Source organism: Balearica regulorum, chromosome 9 (genome assembly GCF_011004875.1).
Source record: "Balearica regulorum gibbericeps isolate bBalReg1 chromosome 9, bBalReg1.pri, whole genome shotgun sequence".
NCBI lineage: Eukaryota > Metazoa > Chordata > Aves > Gruiformes > Gruidae > Balearica > Balearica regulorum.
In genome coordinates, this window is record NC_046192.1 from 3048588 (window position 1) to 3072144 (window position 23557).

Below are 23557 nucleotides of genomic sequence, written 5' to 3' on the forward strand. Positions count from 1 at the left end.
AAAGCTGCAGTCGCGTGTCTGGGGAGAAGGTGCAGTTGCTGTGCTGGGGGCTCATCTTGCTGGTGCTGCGCTGCACTAGGGGGGTCAAGGTGCAGCCCCTGGGGGTGCAGCAGGACGTGGTCCCAGGAGGGGCTGGTGTCAGTTGAGGGCTATGGATGTCAAATGCTGGCCTACTGACAGCAAAGTAACATCAAGCCGGGGGTGTGCATCATCTCTTGTAGCTGTTTAACTGGTGGGACGCATATATCTGTAGTAGCATGGACATTGTGCCTGGAAAACGTGGGCCTGGTAAAGCTCGGGTCAGTGAGAAATTCATGCCCTGAGCTCCAAAACAATCCGGTCTGTGTTAGCACAGCTGAATCATTTGCCCAGTTTGAGCTTGTTGGAGTTTGAAGTGAAAAATCAGTGAGCCAAAAAAACCTGTATCCAGGGAGACAAGGAGGCCCTGAGCAGCAGAAGGGCTGTGCAAGATTGGCATCAGCAGCGGAAGGCGCTGAGGAAGAAGTCTCCTCTCTACCTTTCTCTATAAGCAGGAGCCACTTTGCTTCATGGAGCTGGTCAGCAAGTGAGGCAGCTGGGCTGCTGGAGTGTGCACAGTGCGCATCCTACTTGCTTTTACTTTCTGAATAAGCTGTGGGCTGTAAATCAGGCTCCGGGGCTGATTTCTGACCTCTCTGTTCCAGAATGCAAAGTCCATCCTCCACCCCGATGTTATATATACACCGTACAGGAGAGAAACCTGCCTAGTTCACTAGTGCCTTTCAGCAGGAGAGACCAAAGGCGGCCTCAGGAGAGCGATGCTGGGCAGAGAGGTTTGTAGGGCCAGACCAGCTGCAGCAGCGGGACCTCTGCCTGCCTGACCCTGGTAAGCCCGGAGAGGTGGCCCCCGTGCGGGCAGGGTGCTGCCCAGACGTGGGTGTAGGGAGAGAGTGCTGCCGAGCGCTGGCAGGGTGACTGTTGTACTCACTGGGACGATGCCTTCAGCATGTAGCTGGCCTCCCGGTCATCTGCGTTCTCCAGCAGTCTCAAGATAAAGACGTTGGCCAAACTCTGCCCCTGGTCTTCTAACTCCTCTACCCGAAGAAGCCCCCGGGGAGCAGAGTCAAACACTTGGTACTTGTCCCTGGGAGAGATTAGAGGATCAGGAAAAACTGCAGTTATCCCAGCAGACTTTGGCTTCAGCCACCCAGAACTGTACAGGGGACACAGACCAGGAGCCTCTGCATGGCAGGAGGATAAAAGATGCCCTGCTATGGGAAGGGATGAGCATGTGGCTATGAAAAACCACCGCAAAGCAAGAGAACCTCTCCTTGCTCTGCCTTAGGCATCCCGTATGGCCTGGAACAAGTTGCTTGCTCTGAGCTCCCCACGTACAAAACACAGACGGTGCTCCCTCAGAGGGGACTGTGAGGCTTAATTCATTCCTATTTGTAAAATGCCTCTGTGTTTTCTGGATACAGGCTACCACAGAAGCAAAATATTTCCAGGCGTACAGACACTGCGGCGACATGTTTATTAGAAACGTTGGACTAGTGAGATGCTCTCTACTGGTAAGTCTAGTTAATGCTACAAAGAACGCGCTGTTCTCTGGGACCCGTCTGTGCCACTGTATTTCACTAGCATCTAGTTGCACAAGACATAGCCCTAAGCATGATGACATTCTCCTCCTCGTGAGGCAGGTTACACTATGTCAAATATAACTGCTGCCCTCAGGCCTAAATTTATACCCCTCCCTGCTGCTCAGATTTTCTAGCCTGATTTCTTAGAAGTTTAAATGACTAAGTCTGAGCTGTTTTTTCAGGCAGTGATGAGTCAAAAAAAATCACTTCTTGACAGGAAGACACGCCTCCTGGGTCAGCCCACCAGTTGATGTAGCTCACTGCCACTCTACAGAAACTGGTGGATACATGCTCGTTTACCCTGCTGGGAGACCTGGCCTGGAATCTTTTCAAGTCTTGTTTGCCATAAATTTTCAGCTGGAGAGAGCTGTGCCACCCACGAAGAGTCAACTGCACTCAAAGGCAGTCACCTTGCCTTTAGAGGGAGGTGTACGGGTCAGGCCAGAACGCCCTTCCTGTGCCTAGAGGACAGGATAGGGAACAGCATCACAGCTTGGATAAACCCAGGGGCAAATAGGACTAATGAAGTGCCCCACGTACTACCTGAATCTTGTACTCACCCAGGAATTTGCCGGCAAATTACCAGCAGATCATTGAAAAGGAACAAGTAGATTTCTCTGAAAAGTTTCTTGGTGCGAAGTGTTCGTGATGTCTTTGGACCATTCATTTGCTGCAGTTCCCCTTGCTTCAGTAGCCAGCGAGAGTGAGAGATGATGGGCACAGACTAGAAGTGAGAAGACAAAGATTAGGAGAGCAGCAAAAACCCATGGGCTTACGCAGTCAAGACATTAGAAGCAACAAGAGATGCAAAAGGAAGGGTGGTGAGCTCCCATCACCACAACATGCACTGCAGAGGATGAAGCAGAGCTGCACAGAGGGCACTGTGCTCTGCCATCCACACCGCAGCCTGGCACGGTGTAACAGAGCTCAGGCAGGGATGCAGCAGGGGCCCGAGAACAAACAAACACTTGAGGATGATGATGCTGGAGTACCAAGTGCTGGATTTAAACACCAGGCTATGCCCTGCACAGCCTGATCTGTCCCTGGGAGATCCCATGTCTCATCACCTGGGTTGAGCCTTTCTGGCCAGGGAAACTGACTTTCAAAAACATGTATTTGGATTTTCAGCTACAAAAAAACCCAGGGTAAACGGGTTCTCACTGGTTGGGTCCGTCCCAGCCAGGAGGAGATACTGTTCTCACAGCCACAACAACACTTCTGCTCGAGTTTTACCACGCATTGTGCTGAAAACAAGAAGCCCAACAAAGCACGTCTTACAGGAACACTACGCTTCCAGAGAAATGACTGAAATATTGGAAAATATCTCGGTAACCGCTACTCCTTCCACCTTCGCTCCCTCCGTGTTCGTCACACGTACAGTGGCACAGTCTTTCTTTCCACACTCTTGCACTCTTTTCACCTGCGTGTGCCAGTGCCCAAGGCACCTGCTCCAGGCAGCCTTGTAGCTAGTGCTGTCCTCTGGGCTGTGGTCCAGTCCTGACACACTAATAAACTGCTCTGGAAAAATCAAGTTCTTGGGTGCCCAGTGTGACTTTCTAAATAAATGGTCTCAAATTTTTTTGCTTCGGTTGTTCAGGTACATAAAAAGGTTGCTGGGAAACTAAATATGCTCCTTAATGTTTGTGAAGCAGAGAGATCTAAGAAGCATCTCCATAGCACTCAAAAAAAGAACTGGCAACTTTGTACTCAGCACTGGAGTTTCATGGCATATATTAAATGAGATCTGGTCAGACACCCCTAAATATTGATTCAGTCGTTCCCTGAGTAGAGTCAAAATAGATCATCAGCAGGTAATTAGAGACTGTGCATAATGCATAAACACAGGGATGAATGAAAATGATGGGACAGTCTTCATTTTGGTATTTTACAGCTTTAAAGTGTTTTGCTTTGTAGCTTTCATCTTCCTTTAACGTCATTTGTAATGTAAAATAATAGCTGAAAGCTGACCTGCATTTTGAAGAAAGGTGAGAGGGAAGAGCCAGAACTGAATGCTGGAGGAGGAGCCACGCACTGCACACAGGCAGTTCAATGCCAGCGTGTCACATCTGTGTACACGCACAACACGCTGGCCTCAGTGCTGCCCCTGCCCTCAGCAGCATGTGTGCACGGAGACCACACGCACAGATGCAGTGCCTGCAGCAGCAGCATCCCTTTCCAAGGCTTTGGAGGGGGACTGCGTGGACCAGGCCAACAACGAACACTCACTAAAAGGAGCACAACTAGGTTACTACTGCCACGTATGTGTGCACAACACCCGGATGCCGTTGGTTTGTTGCCTGCAAAGGCTTACCAGCCTATGCTCATACCTTGATCTTGAATTCCAATTTCTTCTGGATGCTGATCATCTGCTCTGTTCGGCTCATCTTCCTGACACCTTCATTACATGCTTTCACCACCTGGGAAAAAGAAAATAAAGATTTGCCTCCACTGGCCTTAAGCAGGTAAGTGATGATGGTCAGCACAGAAAGGCCTGACGGTGACAGGGTAAGTGCCCAGGAATTGACCAAGCCAAGCTCTTCTATCGGCACTGTATTTGCATGAAAGAGAGAAGGGGGGGAAAAAACCACCAAAACCCTCTAAAAACCAACCAAAAAACCACCACAAAATCCCAAACACCCAGAAGATATTATAACTGGAAGTTGACTATCAGAGGACATGTTAGATGGCTGCATTCAGTTACTGAACCAGACGGTATGAAGCAATACTCCTGGTTGTACAGCAAAGGGAACGGCTCATTTTCCACATCCTGACACACCACGTATCTCATCTTCTTTGTCCCCAACACTTGAAATGAGGTACATGCGCAGTACCATCTTCAAGAAGAGAACGAAGCCAAAGATCTTCATTTCAAAGATGCAAATGCTGTGGTTCTGCCAAGTAGCACCAGATGCCAAGGCTATGAAATATCCCAGGGAAAAAGACATTCATCGTACACAGCCCAGCTGTGTTCTGAGCACAAACTTTTAACTGAAAAACCTCAACCAACGTGCAGGCACTACCCTGTTACTGAGACCTTAACCTAGATGCCACTGCCTGTTTCATAAGGAGCAACTCTCTTGAGAACTGGCTAGGTAGAAAAATTACGTTGGAGAACAAGCTCCACTTTATGCTTTGTTTCTGCTACTCAAAATCCACCAGAATATCAGTAACTGAAGCCATTATCAGCTCTTACCTCTGAAATAGGATACCTACAGAGAAAATAAGCACCAGATGATGTCTGTTGTGATGCCTGTACCTAGCTGGACATTAGGCATCTAAATTTAAATGCTTGCAGATAAGTAACCATGCAAAGACAGTTAGGAAATTGATCATGTGAGTCACTGACATCTGAATACAAAAAGAACATTTTTCCATCAGCAGTTGTAGTCATCTGCGTACTACAGGAACAGACTTCCTCAAGCTTTTGACCAATGGAAAAACAATTGGCTAACAGATACAGCATGAGAGATTCTGCAAATACTAACTAATGCAGAACATTCTTCATTGCTAAGGTCTTTGTCTTTATCCCTAGCGATCTCCAAAGTATACACTTCGATTGACTAGTTCAGGGCAAATCCAAGAGCCCATTTTGTTCCAGTATTTCAGTCAGAAGCTGCAACCGCATCCTCAGGCTGACGTTCTAGCACAGTTTTTAACTTCAAATGCTTACATTGAACTGCAGGATTCAAGGGATGTTCCAAGCTTCTGATGGAGAAGGGTTCAAAACACTCTGTCCCAGACCATTCAGATATGTAGCCTGGAGGTGGGATTGCCCTGTCTGACCGTGTCAGGAACAGCCCAGATGGAAAACATCCCAATGCCTTCCTGGATTTTTGTACACAGCAATAACTTGCACAGCTGAACACCACATCTACCTACCAGCTTCAGGGAAGAGGGCTAAAAGCAGGCTTGAGTACTTCATTAAGAAACTGTTATTCTAGGTCAGAGGAAGAAGTGTGCTGTATTGGAGGAAACCTGACACGGTTATACTCTGCTGCCTGTTGCAGCTAATTACATCTCTCAGTGGGATCCATCACCTTCAGGTATCTGCAAAAACAATTTGTGTTCTTGAAGACCCCAAGGGAAAACATTCTCTGCCCTTTCCTACAGTGGAAACATACACATCTGTTGTTAGCAAGGGATTCCTCGTCACTGTCATCTAAGTGCTGCTACATTTGTCCATCTTTGAGAGCAAGGAAGACTTCAGAAAAAAAAGTTACTCTTGAAACATAGTGACAGTATTCAAAGGGACAGCTCCAGGAGCAAATGTAGTTTTTATGTCTTTTTTTTTTTTGCAGGGGAAAAAATCAGCACAATGGTTTAATCTTGATGGCCTTCAGTTAGCTTATTCAAACTTACTGTTTCCAGTTCTTTATGTGCGTCCAGGGCAGTGGTTTCCCTGTCAGACTTCTCTTCCACTTTCTTCAAAATATTCTGCAGGGGAGGAAAGGTTGTGTTAACTGTGATCCCAATCTGACAGCACTGAAAGGTCTTTGCTAGCCTCCGAGTTATTTCTGGCCATCAGCCTAATTACAGGATAGGTGACAGAGTACAGAGACTCTCACCTCTTAGTTTCTCTTTCTCATTAAAACCTGTTTCTATCTGACCTTATATCTAAAAGAAATATAGCAAGCAGACTCTTATTTTATAAAAATAAATGAATAAATAAAAATAGCTAGAGCTGGCACTAACAGACAGTGTTACTGGTAATCCCAGTGGGATAAGACCACTTGGGACTGAGCTGTGTCCTCATCCCTAGAAGCGTGTCCTCCAGCAGCGTTTAGACAAGCTGGCAAAGCACAGGAGGAAGATGGGTGATGGTCTGGTCCAAGCCACCGTGATGTAGGGTATTATACATGGAGCATTTCCATGTCCTGCAGCTGTTCCGCACTGTGCATGTGTGCGTCAGCATCCTAACCATCAGGCAGGTGGGTTAATGGACTGTTGCTACCCCTTCTAGCAGCTCAACAAAGTTCCTCCTCAACTCTTTTGCTCAGTAAAAGCTATCTGGCAAATTCAACACTAATTTGGGGGTGGTCTCTGAAATCTTTTTTTCCATAGGTGTTGAGAATGTCTAACTCCGTGTAAAGGCTTCATGCAGCTCTAGGGTTGATCGTGGCTGTACCTAAGCCTCATTCACAAAGGGAAATTTCAGGAGTGATCCAGAAGGCCTTTGGGAGACAGAGAAGAGCCAAACTCTACCTGCACCAGCAGTTTGAGCCGAGTGATCCTTTGAAACGGCAGAATTAGGAAGGAAGAAAAGGACAGGCCTTTGCACTTGGGATCCAGTTCCAGCTGTGAGATCACTTCCCGGAAAGCTGGCTTCTCCTGGCTGAGAAAGGAGAGAGACAGAGAGAAGGCGAGGGCTTTGAGTGTTACCCTGCCTGAGACTCTGGTATATGACCGGTGGCCTAAAAGCAGCTTAGTCCCAGAGACAGCATCTGCCTGGCCTCTCCCAATAAAAGAGAAGGCGGGGAGGAGGGGACTGAATGCTTCCAGGTATATTTTAGTTTAAATCTAGAACTATTTATAGTGTTGGGGGAGGGAAAAAATAGACTTTTAATGTACAAGCCCATGGTAGTGTTCACGTGTTAGCACTTCTAGCTCAGCAGCATACGCTGTGTGCGTAGGTGTGTGTGAATGGGGTGTGTGTCCAAGTAGATGAGTCAGAGGCATAATTATATATTTTTACACAGTTGGAACTCTGTGACAAGGTGAAATTCACACAGCCGTAAGAACAAGACAAGCCACAAAACAGCTCAAGCTTGGCTACTCCTGGCTGCTTAGCCGGAGGATGGAAATCATCTTGCCTGAGAAGGGCACAGGTCATGCCCAGGCCTTCCCTGATGGTGGGTGCAGCAGATGAGGGCATTGCTGGGCCATGGACACAGCTGCACAGAGCAGCGTCACAAGCCCCGGCTGCCACAGTCAAAGAAAACACTTCCTGGCAACGGCGGGGCCCTGAGGAAGACTTCCACTGCTGGAGTCCTGGCTAGCAAAACAGCATGGATGTGAAGGGATTGCTAACTGTGCAAAACCTGTCTTTGCTGTGTGTGACTCGCATCATCCAAGAGAAGCCATTGTAAGCGTTTCTCCCTGCTGCAGCAGGTACTTGTGTGACCCACCAGAGCCACAGCAGAACGGACCTGTGTGCATCTGAGGAACGGCCAAATGGGGAGGAACTGTGACACACCCCAGGCTTCGAGTTCAGCAGAATGCTGCATAATTCTTGTGCTAGCCAGGAGGCTGTGGAAGGGGGTCTGTTCTTTTCAGTTTGGTTTATGCTTTCCCGCAGACAGAAAAAATGCTGCCTTCTAAATTCATATCTAGGAATACCTCTATCTCCAACAGGTGCTTTTCAAGCTCAAGTAATTCAGCCTATTGCTGCTTTGCTTCTGAGTGTTTAGCTAATAGCTCTTGGCAAACCGTTTATATTCTGCAGCTATATTGCTCACCTCTGACTGAAGGAAACCCTGCGGTACCCTCCTTTTGGAGAGAACAGTTGGCCAAGCTCAACAGAGGCCCCTTAAAGTGGTTATTTTTTTGCCTCAAAAGCTGGAGAGCAGAGAAAGGAAAAGATTAGGGCTTGTTACGCTCCCCTGAACCATCTGCTGCTGAAGGGACGGGGGGCGGCGAGGCAGGGGGCAGAATGCAGTGCAGTGTGTGCAATGGGCTGTCCTGAAAGAATCCAGGATGTTCTAACTAAATAAAAATTAATTCTCCTGCTCAAAGACAAGTTTGTAGGGCACTCTTTGTTTTGAGCTGGTGTAAGAGAATTCCTACCGGACCAAAAGACTTGCTAAACTTGAAAAATACTGCAAAAATATCTGGGATTCTACATCCTCAGGCCTAGGTAACATCTGTGTAATACCAGAATGTGAAGAAAATAGTTTTGGTGGGTTTTGTTTTTTTTCAAGAAAATTTTGTTGTTCTGAAAAAAAAATAAAAATATTCTCAACTTTGGGAAGGTTGAAGACGATTTGGGGCAGGCTGAATGCCTTGCTGAGAAGCTCGGGAAAAGCAGTAGCTGTTCTTGTCATCAGAGATCTATCTCTATCATAGTCTTGGCCTTTCAATCTCTTGCTTCTACTTGCAGTTTAAAAATGCATACATTTCACAAGCGTGTGTCCCCATGTGCACCATAAATATTTCCCACAGTTGGGAACTGTTGTCTCTGAACTTACTTGGTATGTTACCTGTTACTATATCACCCCACCCTTACTGTAAAGCCTTTTAATTGTGTTTTCTTTTTATAGGTGCAGTGAAAAATCAGTGAAGTGGGAAAGCCTGTGAGAAATTCATCCCTTTCTCATAAATATCAAAATTACAACTAAATCCGTGGCCTATACAATTTTGCAAAATAATTTAGCATCAAGCATTGGAACTCACAGAAACTGCTTGTAAGCTCTCTCCTGGTAGGTCTGGTTGGAGACGTAGGTGATGTACACAGAGAAGTGATTAATCGTATGCTGGTAGACAATATCGCATACATCTGAGATCACAATATTCTCCTCCACCCGTTGCTCAAGGTCCAGCAGGAAGCTAGATGAGAAACCCAGTGCTCATATTAATTCTGACATGTCTGTCCCAGGTAATTCCCAGAAGAAGTCCTTGGGGTTCAAAGCAATGAATGTGTCTACAGGCTCTTTGAAAAGACAGTGGGTAACAGACTGCCGCTACTCAGCTCCTCCATCACTCTACAAATGAGGTTAGCTAAAGTGATGCCATTCAGCTGGACAAAAATCCAGCAGCAGTTGTCTTACCGCTCACTAACAGCCATGACATCCAGGACATTGGAGAAGAGGATATGTGCCTCAGCCTGGTGTAAGATCTTTTTCAGACGTTCGTTCTCCATGAAGTGAGACACCAGCAGATTCAGACTCTTGTAATACGAGGCTTCGGAGGTAACCAGTTCAAACATGGCCTGGAGGAGAATCCCAAAGATGGAAATCAGCACGTACTTTCTAATTCTATAGAGGCACACATAATGTTAATGAGAACATCTGTGGTGCACAGTCATGGACCTTGCACCCACCTTCCAGGCCCAGAGTACAGGGAGAGGTAAGCTAGCAATGGCATTTGCCATGTTACACAGGATAGTGACTTGAAAGGGGACAACTTCCTCCCTCAAGCATCAGCCCTGGCTCCTTCTGTCTCTCTCTTGTTTGACCACATTTCCTTCCACTGAACCTCTCCAGCAGAATCATCTCTTTTTCTCATTATATATAAGCAGTCGGATTTTGTGCACATGCACACATAAGAGCACTTCATGGGCTCCTTCCTTCCTTCCTTCCTTCCTTGTGTCACTCAGTCTTGACCTAACTCCAACCCCCGGCTGATCATGACAGCGCTGGCTTGTTACTCTGCTCATTGTGGCTTACTGTGCTACCCAGGAGGGTCTCCTTGCACTATCTACACTCTTCTTTTAGAAAAGTGTAGGGTCTGGGATGTACAGTACCCAGCACACTGCAGTCCCACTGTGTGACATGTGCTTCTTGGGGTAGAGCTAATACAAATACACAGCTGTGGTGCTCCAAGCCCCTGTGTCTTCCCTGACCCAAAGGAAATACAGCTGTGACTGTCTAAGTGAGGCTCCTGGGTCAACCCTGGCCATACACTTTGCTGACCCAATTCACCAAGGACTAGGACAAGACACAGTAGTCCCTAACTATTACCATAAGTCATAAATAATCTCCAAATTTCAGTCCTTGCCTCTCCTGTTAGAAAACTCTGGAGCAAGACCTGGCTTCCTCAGGCAAAGGCAAAAAAAGGCAAACTAATGGTTTGGTTCAGAGATAAATCATAAGTTAACAAGATGATCACGTAAAACTTTCTGCCCACAGCAGGTGCTGCAGGGACAGTGCCCTATTACCACACAGAGCTCACTCTCCAGGCACACGTTTGTTGTCTTTGTTCAGAGGCAGATAAAAAAGGTGATTATTTACACAACTGCTGAATCTGTTAGTTTAAGTAAGATTGACGATTCTCACAAGGGCTTCAACATGGTGAAAAATCATTAGATCCATCAGACATCCCTTGATGAAGGTGTGTCTTGGGCTCCTTTTCCTGGGGCTGGCCCACGCTGCCACTACTGAAAGAGGAACCTTTTGGTAGCTCAGTGAAAGTCTCACTTCATACGGGAAAAATATCTTCCAAATTAGCTGGGGGTCTGTCTTGTGGCTTTGGTTGTTCTTTTTTGTGTTAATTTTTTTTCTTTTTAAAGAAATTATTTGAAACTCTTCACTGATCAGTTTTTGGCCTTTTCCTGGAAATAAAGCTATACATTATAAGAAGAACCTGAGGTACAGAGATCTGGGTTGTATTCCTGACACTGTGCTGCGGTCCAAGATCTGGGAGGATGGGCACAGCAAGGAGGGACTGCTACTCAATCCAGAGCTGCTAAAATATCAGTTGAAGTGATGTTTCACCTCTTTGTGGAGTTGGTAGCCTAGGAAATATTCCCAGTTAAGTCAAACATGTGGTCCTTTCCTGCACCAGAGAAGAAGGTTGTGACTGCGCAATCCCCAGAAGGGAGACAGAGCAAAGTAGAAATGAATGTACTTGGTGTATGTGGAACAGCTGGTGTTTAAGGAATAGGAGGATGTTTTCTTTTTCCAAGGCCGGATTCTCAATGAGAAAAGTAGAGGGAGTATCAGTTTGGTTTCTCCCAACAGCTTCACCAGGGCACCTGGTGAACCTGAGAGAGACCCTATTTCTCTCTCTGCATGACTGGCTAGGTCCTAAATGCACCTCTTACAGCTTTAACTGTACTCTTTAATTTGATAAACAAGAGGAAGAGTGGAAATAGGTAAACATACAACAGAGAATAAGACAGGGTGTGCTGGGACATCCTGTCCCTTCCAGATATCCTGGGGACTGATACCACCAGTCATTTTGCACTGCAGCTTTCCAGACACTCCAAGTCAGGACTTTTCTTCTGCCAGGTTTGATTGCAGGATGGCCATGAGAGCCAAGATCAAGACCTGCCAATTTGTCTGAGGGTTTAAAGGTGGTGGTAACTTGCTTCATCTAGAAGGTTGCTTCCTGATCTGCAGAAGCCCCTCTGCCTGTGTGTGGAGAAACGATTTTGTGCATGTTTGCTATTCACCATAGTGGGGGGTGCTAGACCTGCATAGGCAATGCAGAGTGCAAGCCATACTAAAGAAATAATGAAATCCATAGTGAAAATATCAATGCACAGGGTTCTGATTTAAAGGAGATGCTAAGAAAGTAAAGAACATCTCTACTGATCAGGACAAGCTTCTGGAAGTGTTCACAGTGTGTGTAAGGCACAAGTTTCTTAATTTATTTTGGAGATCCAGCTGGTTCTCTGCAGACCAAAAGTACCTACTCCAAACAGCTGTTTCCCTTTTGAATGGTAAGTATGAGCTGCAAACCTCCTAAACTGCCATCAAACATCCAACCATGCGATGCAATGATATGATGTCTGTGGAATAACTGAACTTTGCTATCTCTAAGCAGTTATAGGGAAAAAAAAAAAAAAAAGCATGAGCTTATTGTCTCAGAATTGCAAAAATAACTAGAAAAAAATTTGAACTAAATGTCAATTGATGTAATACTATCTTCCTGAGTCTACAAATAGTCTGAAACTATCTCTTGGAAACATGACCAGCACTGTTCCATCAGTCCTCTGGGTCATTAACTTCATGAAATCTCATAGTCACGTAAAAGCTATACTAATTGTTCTAATTGCTTATGTTTTGGCAGAGAGACTGAGAAAGGAAAAGTAAAGCCTAAAGAAGAAGGAAATGTAGAAGATAAAAAAGGAGAAAAATTAAGAGTCACTAAAGAGAAGAGTAAGTAATCCTACAGGCTAAACTCCTATTGAGACAATGTGGTATTTTATTGTATAGATTGGAAATATCTGTTCTCAAGGGCCCTGCTTTTCATGTAAACCATCAGGTAAGAAGGGGGAGTTCTGGTCTAGCCTAGGAAGGACGTTGTTCTGATCCGATGCCATGGCACTGGCTGTGACCAGCTCTCAGACCCGGTTGCCTTCACAGGGCCAGTCTGACATCCACCTGCTAGAAGTGCAGGAAGTCCAGCATGAGAGGTCTCTGGAGGTTTGAAATACAAGGTTTGCTCAAAGAAGGAAAGGAAGTTAAGTATTTTCTGGACATTTTTGTGAAAATATGGAACAAGAGACAAAGACTGCCTACCTGTCAAATGGTCTACACAGAGACCATGTCACCAGTGTGCACAACCAGGTTCAAGTCCTTCTTTTGCTTGAGCAAAGAATATTTTCAGAGCAGCAGCTCCCTGATCTAAATTCACACCACGACACATGGTGCAGATTAGTCTGTGTCTGCCCCTTTTTCTAACACCAAAGTGACCTGAATCCAAATAATCCCTGGCAAAAACTTTATCAAAGCTCATACATCTCAGCAAAAATGGTTCAGTTCAAAGACTGAGAATACTTTGATAAGCTATTTTTATTAGTAAATTGTTTTGGGCAAGTTCCACTCAGCTCAGAATCTCCTAAAACATAGAAGATGAATATAGTGTAGGAAAATTAATACAGTTAGCAAACAGAAAAGGACAAAATGAATAAACTATACAGTAAATAAACCAAGGACCATCTGAAAGGTGGAGAACTGAACTGGGAAAGAGGAATAAACCGGAGCCACTACACATAAAAGGCCATACCAATATCTAATTTAAGGTTCATGCTGAAAGAAGTTTCACTAATTAAATGTTTCTTCTAATCTCTGGATCACTACCTCTTCAGAGCCTAGTACCTTGGTGATAGAATTTGTTTTAACCGAAATCACATGTAATACAGGGACTGTGTTTTCTCTTTAGTCACTTGTTCTTCCTGCTACATACATGTTGCCTGTCATTTCCTCCACATTGACTCCATGTCAGAACCAAAACAGCATTTCTTCTGGCTTGTTCTTCTTGCATCATTACAGTTTCTAGATAGTTAAAAGAAAGCCCTTGGTGATTCATGTTTTGCTGTGTTTGATGCTCAACAGATGTCCAGATAATTAAAACTACCCTATCAATGACTTAGTCATTTCTGCTAATTATTCCAGTAGCACATAATTTTCGTATTTCCTGACCTCTGTGGTCTGTAACATGTCTTTTGCTTTTTATTTTGTTCTTCCTTTTTCTGCATTTGCACCCACATTTTTTGTGACGCTTCCAGTTGTTGTTTTACATCTTGCTACTCTCATGTTTGCTTCAGATGAAAGACTGGTGTGACAGAAGCCATTGCTGTCTGAATTCTGTTTGAGTTCCCAGGGCTAATGGGCCATGCTGCAACTTTTTTTATTTTTCTGAAATTGCTGGGGGGGTGGATGCATTTTTTTTTGTTTTGTGTGGGTTTTTTTTTCCTTCCTGAAACTCCATTTTCTAGTTCATTTTCTTCCCAATGGGAACAATGACAAATTGCCTTTCGTGACATTTTTCAAACATCCATTGCTCTTCCAGTCAACTTTCTTGTTTTGATGTTTGAAAAACACCTGTGTCTTATTTTTTATCTTGTATTGATAACCTGCTTAGACATTTTTCCATCATCACCAATAACAAAGACCAGATTCTTCCTCTTGTTCTTGTTTCTTCCATTTTGCAGATTACTGCAAATGAGCAACTTTTTCTCTGTTTAAGCCCTGCTATGGTGGTGTTCCCTTCCTTACCTGTGAACAGCGGTGTTTGCTTCAACTTTCTGTTTGTGTACTCATATTCCTCCCTGTGGTCTAAAGAATACTCTTGTTCTGCCCTTCCTGGCGGAAGAGCTGCAAGCTCTTCTAGTTCCTGTGTTTACCACAGCTTTGAAGATAAAATAGGTCAGAAAAGTATGATTTAGTCCTTAAGTCGTTTACTCCAGAATTTCTGCTGCCCTGTACTTCAGGTAAATTCCTCCAATTCTCCTTCGTGAAGCTGAACGCTTTACATTCACTTAATCAAGCCCTCATGTACAGCTCACGCTCCCAATTCATATCAAATGTGAGTACAGTTCCAGCACTGCAGGAGCAAGCAGTGCTTGCTTACAGCAAGGCTGAATTCAACATCATCTTTTTAATTGCCTTGGTGTTTTCTCCAGTTCTTGTTTTCTGTCCTTGACTCTCCTCACAAAGCAAATTCTCTACTTTATCTATTCAATGTTCAGCCAATTTCACAGCTTTCTGGCTTTGAGCAATTTTATAATCTCTTACTGTGCTAATCCCAGAACAAACAGGAAGAAAATTTCAGCTCTGATAAACTAACATCAGGGGGAAGCACAACACTTTTTTAAGGCAGCACTGTCCCATCTCCATCTGCTTTATTTCTCTCGTTATTTAAGCAAGGAGAAGAAAATTCAGCACACTTAATGTTGGGGTTTAGCAGCACAGACTTTTTTTTTTCCTTCAAACACCTACAGGTAATGAACGTAACTCAACAGAAATGGCAGGTTTGGAAATCTATAATGCAAACTTTTAAGCGAATGTTTCTCTGTAAAAGACTCTTCATTTTGAGGCAGAAAGAAAAAGAAAATTTTTCAGATGCCAGATTGTGTTTGTAATGCTGGCAGTTAGAAGTACCGTGTTTTGCCAGGTAAACAGAACAAATCTGATATGGAAATAACTAGTGCAGAAGATGAACATGGAAAAGCAACAAATCGTTTTAGTCACCTTCAGCCATAACCCTGCCACACTTAGGCTTGCCAGCCCAAGCTACCCTGTATAAACACTGGTCCCTTCCACTAATGAGTGTAAGTAGCACAGCCCTGCAGCTCACAAGATGAGCCTTTCCGATCTAACAGTGAAGATACAGCCTCGGCCAGGACTGGGGGAGACACCAGGGATTCATAAATGTTGATTGTGCAAATCCAAGTAAACTTAGGGGGAACTGCTCACACCCTGAGATGTTCTTCAGCACTTTGGGTACAATCTCATGAGCCAGGGCTGAACACATACGCTGCCACAACAGTCTCACCAGAAGCAATCCTGGCACAGGAGTACAGTAGGACTCGGAGGATCGAGCCCTTGAAGGCCCATTGCTCATATTACAACATACACGACACACTAAAAACTGCTTGTTCTTCTCCACTGCTGGCTACAAATGCAGTGCTATGCATTGACAAAGAGCCTTCATGCTCCTTGTGCTATCCAAAATAGCAACTAGTTGTAAATTGTTGTGTGATGTTTTCCTTATTTGCGGTGGTTACCTCCATCTACTCTTTTCACCATTTGATGCAGCCCTACAAATTAACAGCGTATGACTCTTAAACAGTGATGTCACTGAACTGTATGGCTAAAATGCAAATATATCTGTCATTTTTTTACGTTTTGCATAAGACTCCAAGTAACGCCATTTACAAATACATTTACAATCTCCATCTTTTCCTTTTCTATTAATGCCATCATATTTAAAACAGTTAACAGTTGAATTCCTCTAAGATTTCTAGTGGAAAGCATATATCCTGCTATTAACTTCAGAAGGGGATTAATGTGCACTGGGAACCAAAAGCTCTGTTGTAGGAGCCTTTTCATTATCCCTCCCTTCCTTTGTGAATTGCTCCTCACACTGAATCAGAAAAGGAAAAAGACGTTATTTTTTGCCACAGAAATGTCCAGCAGCAAAACCATATAGAACAACACCTGTAGTTTCAAAAAAAGAGTGGTGCTAACCAGTGCAACACAGAAAAGTACTCAGCAGGGCAAGGCTTTTCTGTGACAAGATTTTTAAATCTCAATCATTTAACTTAATTCGCTCTCACTCTTTGAAGCAGCAAGCCAGTTAAGAGACACTCCACCTTCCCCCATTACCTCCTGCAGCTTGATCTCATCTGGCTGGAGGATGCTGAGGACCCCACTGCTCTGGATCTCAGGAAGATCCTGCCATAAGTTGAACCTGGAGTTGGAGTTCCTCAGCAAACTGATCTGTGGTGGAGCTTTGTTTTCAGTTGTACTTGTAGGTTCTGCTTCAGATGGGGTTTCCTCACTGGGTGAACTCTCCTCAGGGTCTGTCTGTGAATCCTGTAGTCGTCTGGTTTCAATCTCCTGGCGTGTCGACTTATCTCGATATTCCTGATATAAGAGCCCTAGGAGGCAACATTAACAGGTCTGAGAGGTTACAGCTGCACAAAAGACTAGAAATGTATTGTGGGAAAGGGTATTTTTTTACATTAGTTCACCTCAGCAGAGGTGAGAGAGATCCCTTCCTTGCTGAGCGAAAAAGCCAATTACAGCATTCCTATTTCAGCCAGAAGTGGAAACTATAAATGGAAGGCCATTTCTAAATCTAAAGTGTTGTCAACAATCTGCTCTCACAAAACATTTAGTAACAGTCAGATGAATCCATGATGAATCGGAAGACATAAAAGAAGTGGTTTATTTGCCAGGCATTTAAATGTTTCTCTTAAACCTTGATTTTTCTCTGCAATATTATTATGTTACAAGTTATATAGATTGATAGGTATGCATAAGCGTGTGTCTGGAAAAGTAATACTGCATACATTTAAACTACTTTAAAGGAGCAATTTGATGGCCATGAAAAATCCTTAAGGAGAAAACACTGAGCTGCTGTTAAGGCATTGGACAGGTGATGCATTGGGACAAGAAGTTATGGTTACTAGTTTGTTTTGGTATTGACTTCATGGTTAGCCTTGGACATGTTGCTTAATTTCCTTCTGTTTTTCTTCTCAGTTTCTGTGATGATTGGAGATACAAAATTAACATTCAAAAGGTACCTGAATGCCACAGCACTAAAGAAGAGGTTCCGAATTCAGACCATCTTGCGCCTTGTCAATCACATGAGGTGTCTTCTGAGGTTCAATGACTAACTTCAGGAGCAGACAAAATTGCACAGAATTTGCCCCCACCCCTGACTTCAACTGACAGCACAAAAAAGGTAGGAATCCTGAAATTCCTTGGCCATCTTTAGAAGATCCTTTGTTTCTCGTAGGGCTTTCTAACTGTCCCATTTCTCTTTCTGAGCCATCTGTAGGACCCAGAATATTAATTGCTTGAATATAAAATGTAATTTAGAAGATATGAAAAGACAAGAGAGCATGAGCCTGCTCTGATTCACTCTCCTCACTCAAATCGAAGGAGCGCAATTTACATTATCTCCCTTGGTTTATACTTGAATTGCAAAGTGTAACATGAATAAATACAGAGAAAAGTCCTTGATGTTAAAAACCCCACCTATTTTGTCTGAATCATTAGGGGTTAAAATCTATCTGGTCACATGGATTCGTGATATTGGATCTCAGAAGCTGATTCCATGTGTAATAAGGTGAGAGACAACTGGGTCAGGAGTTTGTCTAGGGAGGGCAGAAACGTAGATGTTACTGCCTATTAAATCTCTGGGCTAGTTTTTACGAGGCTCTGTACCAGTCACTGTTAAACTGTATCAGAAATATGCTGAGGAAAAGCACAGGCACAAGGATGGCATTACCACAGTTTGCGAGTGTATCCTGTTATCTGTTCTCTCTGGAAAGATGTTCCAATACTGGATTAAAATAGCAAGAAGGGTAGCTGTGCCTAGGAAACTGTACAGTCTTCTGTTAGCTTCCTACACGATAACCAAAGAGAGGAGACTTCCCTTGAAGTTTTGCATGCTGCTGCTACTTACATAATTTCTCTCTGCGTCAACTAGGCTTATACGGCTTTCCTAAGCATTTCTGCCTGTTATTCGGCATCAGCGAGGGTGATGAGGATGTAGTGGGGTGGAAAGGCTCCTTCAGGAATGGAGCGGAGAGTGTGCTAAATCGGAGCTGCTTTCAGTGGTACTGATCTGTAAGCTCAGCCTGTGCTTGAAGGCTCTGGTGCGGTAGGGCACTGGGTACTTTGTGCCCCACCGAACTGCGCACCACAGAGTAGGACAGGCTGGGAAGTAACACCCTGCAGCAGTATGGGCAGTGCTTGAATCGAGGGGAAACATGCTGGGAAACTGAAGCATAATCTATTTTACTCATATAGGAGATAATTATACTTGAAGTGTCTGATTGTACAGCCATGTTGTGCTGGTGGGTCTGCCCTGCAAGTCAGAGGCAATTAAGGATATTTTGTGTAAGGGGGATTTAGTATTCCTTCTGCAGATCTGGAGAACAGCCCTTTAAAAAAGATCCTCAAGACAAATTTCCTCCTTGCTTTTAAGGAAATAAAATCCAGACAATGAAACTTGATTTTGTTTCGAGGTTCCCTGTCTGGCCAACCAAACAGATAAGACCTACGGAGCCTTCAGTGGCAGGCAAAGGCAAATACAGACACGGGGAGAGATCTGATTGACTAAAGGCATCTACCAGCAGAACTTGTTCGGAAATGACAGCAAGGTAACTCATTTTAAGGAGGGAGCTGAAGTGAGACTGGCTGAAGCTCTACCACAGACAGCAATACGGGGAGGAAGCAGAAAGGTGATACCAGAAGACAGAAAAAAGACAGGTAGATGTTGAGGCAGAAGATGGGTAGGAAGAAAGAGAGGGTAGTGCTAGCAAGGATAAAAGATTTTCTCGCTATCTTGGTGTAAGAGGTCCATCCGTATTTTGGAAAAGAGGTTACAATGGGTAGAGCAAAGGCTTAGATGAGGGAGAGAAGCCATGCAAAAGCCTACTCCAGATGAAGCAGGAGATGGTCACAGCACAGGATGGGTGGCATAACAGATGCAAGGTCAGGGAACAGGGGTTTGATGTGTCGAAAGGAGAGCAATACATCTGGGAACTGACTGAATGTGTAGAGAGAAGCCAAGATCAGTAGTTGAATGTGACTCAGAAGATACGATGATTTAGTAAATGCTTACATTTAGTAAGTGAAGAAGTACAAAATGTCAGAGACCTGTACGAGCTCCACTCATTGCTTCATGTCCCAACTGTTCCTACTGTGACCTGGCTAAAGGTTAACCGTGTGGTCAGAGCATGGGTTTTGTGTCGCCTGTTAACTTATGTGATTAAGGCTGATCTTCCTAAGAGATGTTTACATAGTTTTTATAGCACGTAATAGACTTTTCCCTTTGTGTTTATTCCATTTAATTTTCCTGTCACAGATTCCCTCCCCAGCTCTCTCAAAAACTGGGAGGGGAATTGAAAAACCAGTTACTAATTGTGGAAAACGCTCGCCTGAGAGAGTTCTCAGTGCTCTTAAAGTAAATGTTATTACATTGAAAGCTATGTAAAATCTCAGGAGGTCCAGAGACGTTTTCTCTGAAACTCTCTGCTCCAGTTTCAGGCAAAAAGTCCATTAATGCTTCAAAGACAGGAGGGAGGGATGGGAGCAAGTGTGCTCCAGCCATTTGAAATGACCTCTCCGTTGGGGATTAGCGTAGCGTCTCTGGTTGTCAAAACCCTGTCTCCTCAATCAAGGTGCAACAGACCTACTTGCAGTTACGCTGACGTGTGAGGAGCTATCGCATGGCTTCCCTCAGTTATACAGCACATCAAAATATATATGAATATAGCAACTGGGTTGTTTTGAAGTCCTGCTGGTTTTAGTATTTTTATCATGTCTCTTAGCGGCACAGGCCCAGTAAACTGACAATGAATTGACACATCTGCCTTGGGACATTAGTATCCACATGGCCAAAAGCAAGTAACAGATCTGGCAACATGCATGCAAATTGTTCACTGCTTTCCTCCAGAAGGCCCTGAACTCAGCTGTTTTGTCTGACAGATGCTGGCAGGCTGCTGGTTTCACACCAGCCTCTTTCCCCAGCACTGTCTTAGTGGCATCAGGCACTCCAAGAACCAGCCCTCACCCGCCACAACCTGACCAAACTGCAGCCGTTCTCCTCTCCCTGAGACACCATGAGAAGCCTCCTCGTTCCTGCTAAGGAGGTTTGCCTTGCTGCTCATGAGAGTTATATATCCGATTTTCCCATGCAAAGTGCTATATTCCTGCCCTCTAGATTTAAGTATCTTGCAGTGTCATTTCCTGAAATTGAACAGAACTGTTTAAAAATGAAGTTTCTATTTTCCCGTCATAAAACCGGCCTCAGGATGGGGGTTAACTTTGCACTTGCCCAAATCTCTCTGAGGAATGTCACAATTCAGTTGTGGGAAACCAAGAAACAAGCTGTGAAGGTCCTCTCCGCATCCCACAAAAAAAATTTGAAAAATACCACAAGAGGAAAAGTATAACAGTCATCTCCTCCACAGACAGATAACCTCAACTCTGCCTTTATAAAGAGACCACAAATGATAAACTAACTTACTCCTCCATTGCAAATGCTACACCAGTGCCTGTTAGAAATACACACTGACTGCAGTGCATATAGCTAACATCCAACAGGATAGTTGACCTAGTACTTTCATCTTATACTTTAGTCTTACGCCTTTTTGAGTATGCAAAATCAGATTTCAGCAGAAAGTTGGCTGTAGCCTTAACGATCAAGTGCTTTGTATGAATGGAGGTAAAGCTGCTCAGCGACAGCATCAAATCTCCTGCCAGGCAGTACGCAAACCTGATGCCCCTAAAGACAGCAAAAAGCCACCTCTGAGGCCATAGTTACTATATTTTACACCGACAGCAAGAGGTTTTCCCAGCAAAGACAGAGAGTTGGGTTCCCGCAACACAACCGCCTTACCCCTGCCAGAGGCTCCCCCCTGCCATGTACCATTTGGGTTTAGATAGGGGTTTTGTTCGCTAAATGCTGCTGGTTTGGGGGGTTTACAGGGACGGGAGACGGCGGGTCGGCTCGGCTCGGGTGAGGGGCCCGGCCCGCCGCGGCGGCACCTCTAGGGGCTGCTGTGCTGCCGTGAGTGCGGGGAACTGGAAAAGCGGCGAAGTTGTGGGAGAACGCGGCCGCCGGACACTCCGGCCGGATCCGACCGCCGCGGGGGGTGGGGGGGACGACCGAGGAGGGGGATGGCTCCTTACCGATGTGCTCGATGAGGTTCCTCCAGGAATCGGCCGTCATAGGGTGGGCGGGCGACGGCGCCTCGGCGGTGGCGGGGCTCTCCTCAGCGGCCGCGGCGGGCTCCCTGTGGGAGGTGGAGGCACCCTCAGCTGCGGTGGGGCAGCGGCGCGGCGCCCCCCTCAGCCCCTGTGTGCGGCCCCTCGCGCGCGCCCCCCCCCCCCGCAGTATCCACACACACACACACACACACACACACACCCCCGCTCACCTGCCGGGCTGTCCCGCCGAGCCGTCCTGGTCGAGGGCGCAGGCGGCGCTGAGTGCCGCGGCCAGCAGCTCCATGGCCGGCGGCGGCAGGCGGCTGCCGAGCAGCTCCGGCGGCGGCAGCGGCGGCAGCGGAGCGGGGCTGGGGGAGCCCGGGCGGTTGCCACGGTAACGGGGGTAGGAAGGCAGCAGCCTGTGCGGGAGGGAGAGGGGAGCTGTAGCCGCCCCCGGGGCACCCCCGCAGCCCCCCGAGAGCCTCTTAGCCCCCAAACCCCCTCAGAGCCTCCCCTCGGACTCCACGTCAGGCGTTCCTAGGGGCTCTCCTCCCAGATCCCCTCAGAACCTTCCCAAATCTCCTCAGAACCCTCTTGGGCTCTCCCCTCAAAAATCCCCGCAGAGCCTCCCCTCAGAGCCCCTTCAGGCATCCCCGCAGATTCTCCTCACAGAGCCCCCCTCAAAATCCCCTCAGAGCCTCCCCTCGGGCTCTCACAAGCCTTTCGCAGCCCCTCTCTGCGTTCACAGATCTCCGAGCCTCCACAGAGCTCCACCAAGTCCCCGCAGAGCCCCTCAGCCTTCCCCAAATCGCTCCCGAGACCCCTTAGAGCCCGTTAGAGTTCCCCAACCCCGCTCCCACAGAAACCCCGTAGCCCCTTCGGTGTCCCCCAAACTCGACCCTCGGAGCTCCCACCCTACTCCTGAGTCCCCCCAGAGCCACTCGGAACCCCCCTGAAGACCCTTTCAGAGCCTCCAAAATCCTTTCCTAGCCCCCACAGACCCCTCCGGTTCCCCCTCTCAGGGTCCCCGACCCCCTGCAGCCCCCCACCCCGTGCCCGGCACCCTTGCCCGCAGAGACCTCCTCAGCCCCCCCAGCTCCCCTCCAGTGCTCCAACGCAGGTCCCTCCTCCACCAGGAGGCTGACTCCCTCCTCCCCAAGGGCCCCCCTAAAAGGCAGCAGTCCCTGCCCCACAGGCCCCCCACCTTCATAGGCACCCCTACCTCCATCCCCCCTGCTCTCCTGCAGAGAGGCTCTTTCCTCAGATGCAGGGAAGCCCCTTCTCCATCCCCTCCCTCCCCAGCAAGGCACCCTCCCCCAGCAAGCACCCACACACCCCATCCCACTCCATGCACCAGCCCAGGCCCCAGCCCCTCTTCTCCATGCACAGCCACCCCACAGCGGGAGGGGGCTCCAGCCCTGGCACTGACCTCTTTTCCCTCAGACCAGGGGCACAGCGCTGCCCCCCAGCCCCTGCACCTCTTTGCCTATGTGCGGCTGGCACCAGCTTTGAGGGAGAAAAGGGGGTGGGAGAGGGGGGCTCTCCTGAACTGCTTCCAGATCTGGTGCATATGGTGCGTTTCTTCTCCGGGAATGAAACCCTGAGATGGAGGAATGTCACTGGGAAACTCAGTCTAATCCCTCCTGCCAGGAACTGCACCCCTGATTACCCCACAGGATTGACCACTATCCTCCTCTCCTCTTCTGGCAGGGCTTTGCACCCGCTCGGTCATTTCCCTAGTCTCCCCTTCCTTAGCGTCGCTACTTCCATAATGATATATTGTCTCATTTAGGCAGTAAGTATCTTAGTACTATACTATATCTGTCTTCATTCAGGTTATTGTTTTTCCGCCTCAAGGATAAATCCTCTTGAGCTCCAGGGAACAGTTACACCCTCGGATCAGTTCGAGTGCTTGCGGACAGGTTGGGTGCAGCTCTTCCCTACCCGTTAGTAACCCTCAGCACAAAAACGTCATCTGCACCACATTGCAATTGAGGAGTTAACAGTCAGCAAACTCTCAGCTATTCCTTGTGTTTGCTTTCTCCCTGTTGCATAAATAACTGTGGTTTTTTTTCTGTACATGATAATGTAATTAATGCAACA

The 23557-nt window shown here is 46.3% G+C and overlaps 1 protein-coding gene across 4 annotated transcripts in view; it reads right to left on the reverse strand.

Moving 5' to 3' along the window:
• NGEF (neuronal guanine nucleotide exchange factor) overlaps positions 1–23557 on the reverse strand; it is a 52550-nt gene that overhangs the window by 5513 nt on the left and 23480 nt on the right. The window contains exons 1-11 of one of the 4 annotated variants that reach the window (XM_075760804.1): positions 22884–23371; positions 21685–21873; positions 21437–21540; positions 16391–16665; positions 9383–9543; positions 9009–9161; positions 6822–6951; positions 5979–6053; positions 3947–4036; positions 2180–2343; positions 968–1123 (exon numbers count right to left, since the gene is read on the reverse strand). In XM_075760804.1, the coding sequence (XP_075616919.1) occupies positions 968–1123; positions 2180–2343; positions 3947–4036; positions 5979–6053; positions 6822–6951; positions 9009–9161; positions 9383–9543; positions 16391–16665; positions 21437–21540; positions 21685–21758 (1382 nt within the window). In that variant the 5' untranslated portion in view covers positions 21759–21873; positions 22884–23371. Of the gene's footprint in view, positions 1–967; positions 1124–2179; positions 2344–3946; positions 4037–5978; positions 6054–6821; positions 6952–9008; positions 9162–9382; positions 9544–16390; positions 16666–21436; positions 21541–21684; positions 21874–22533; positions 22592–22676; positions 22777–22883; positions 23372–23557 lie in introns of those variants that run through there. The other 3 variants (XM_075760803.1, XM_075760806.1, XM_075760802.1) reach the window with 3 other exon arrangements.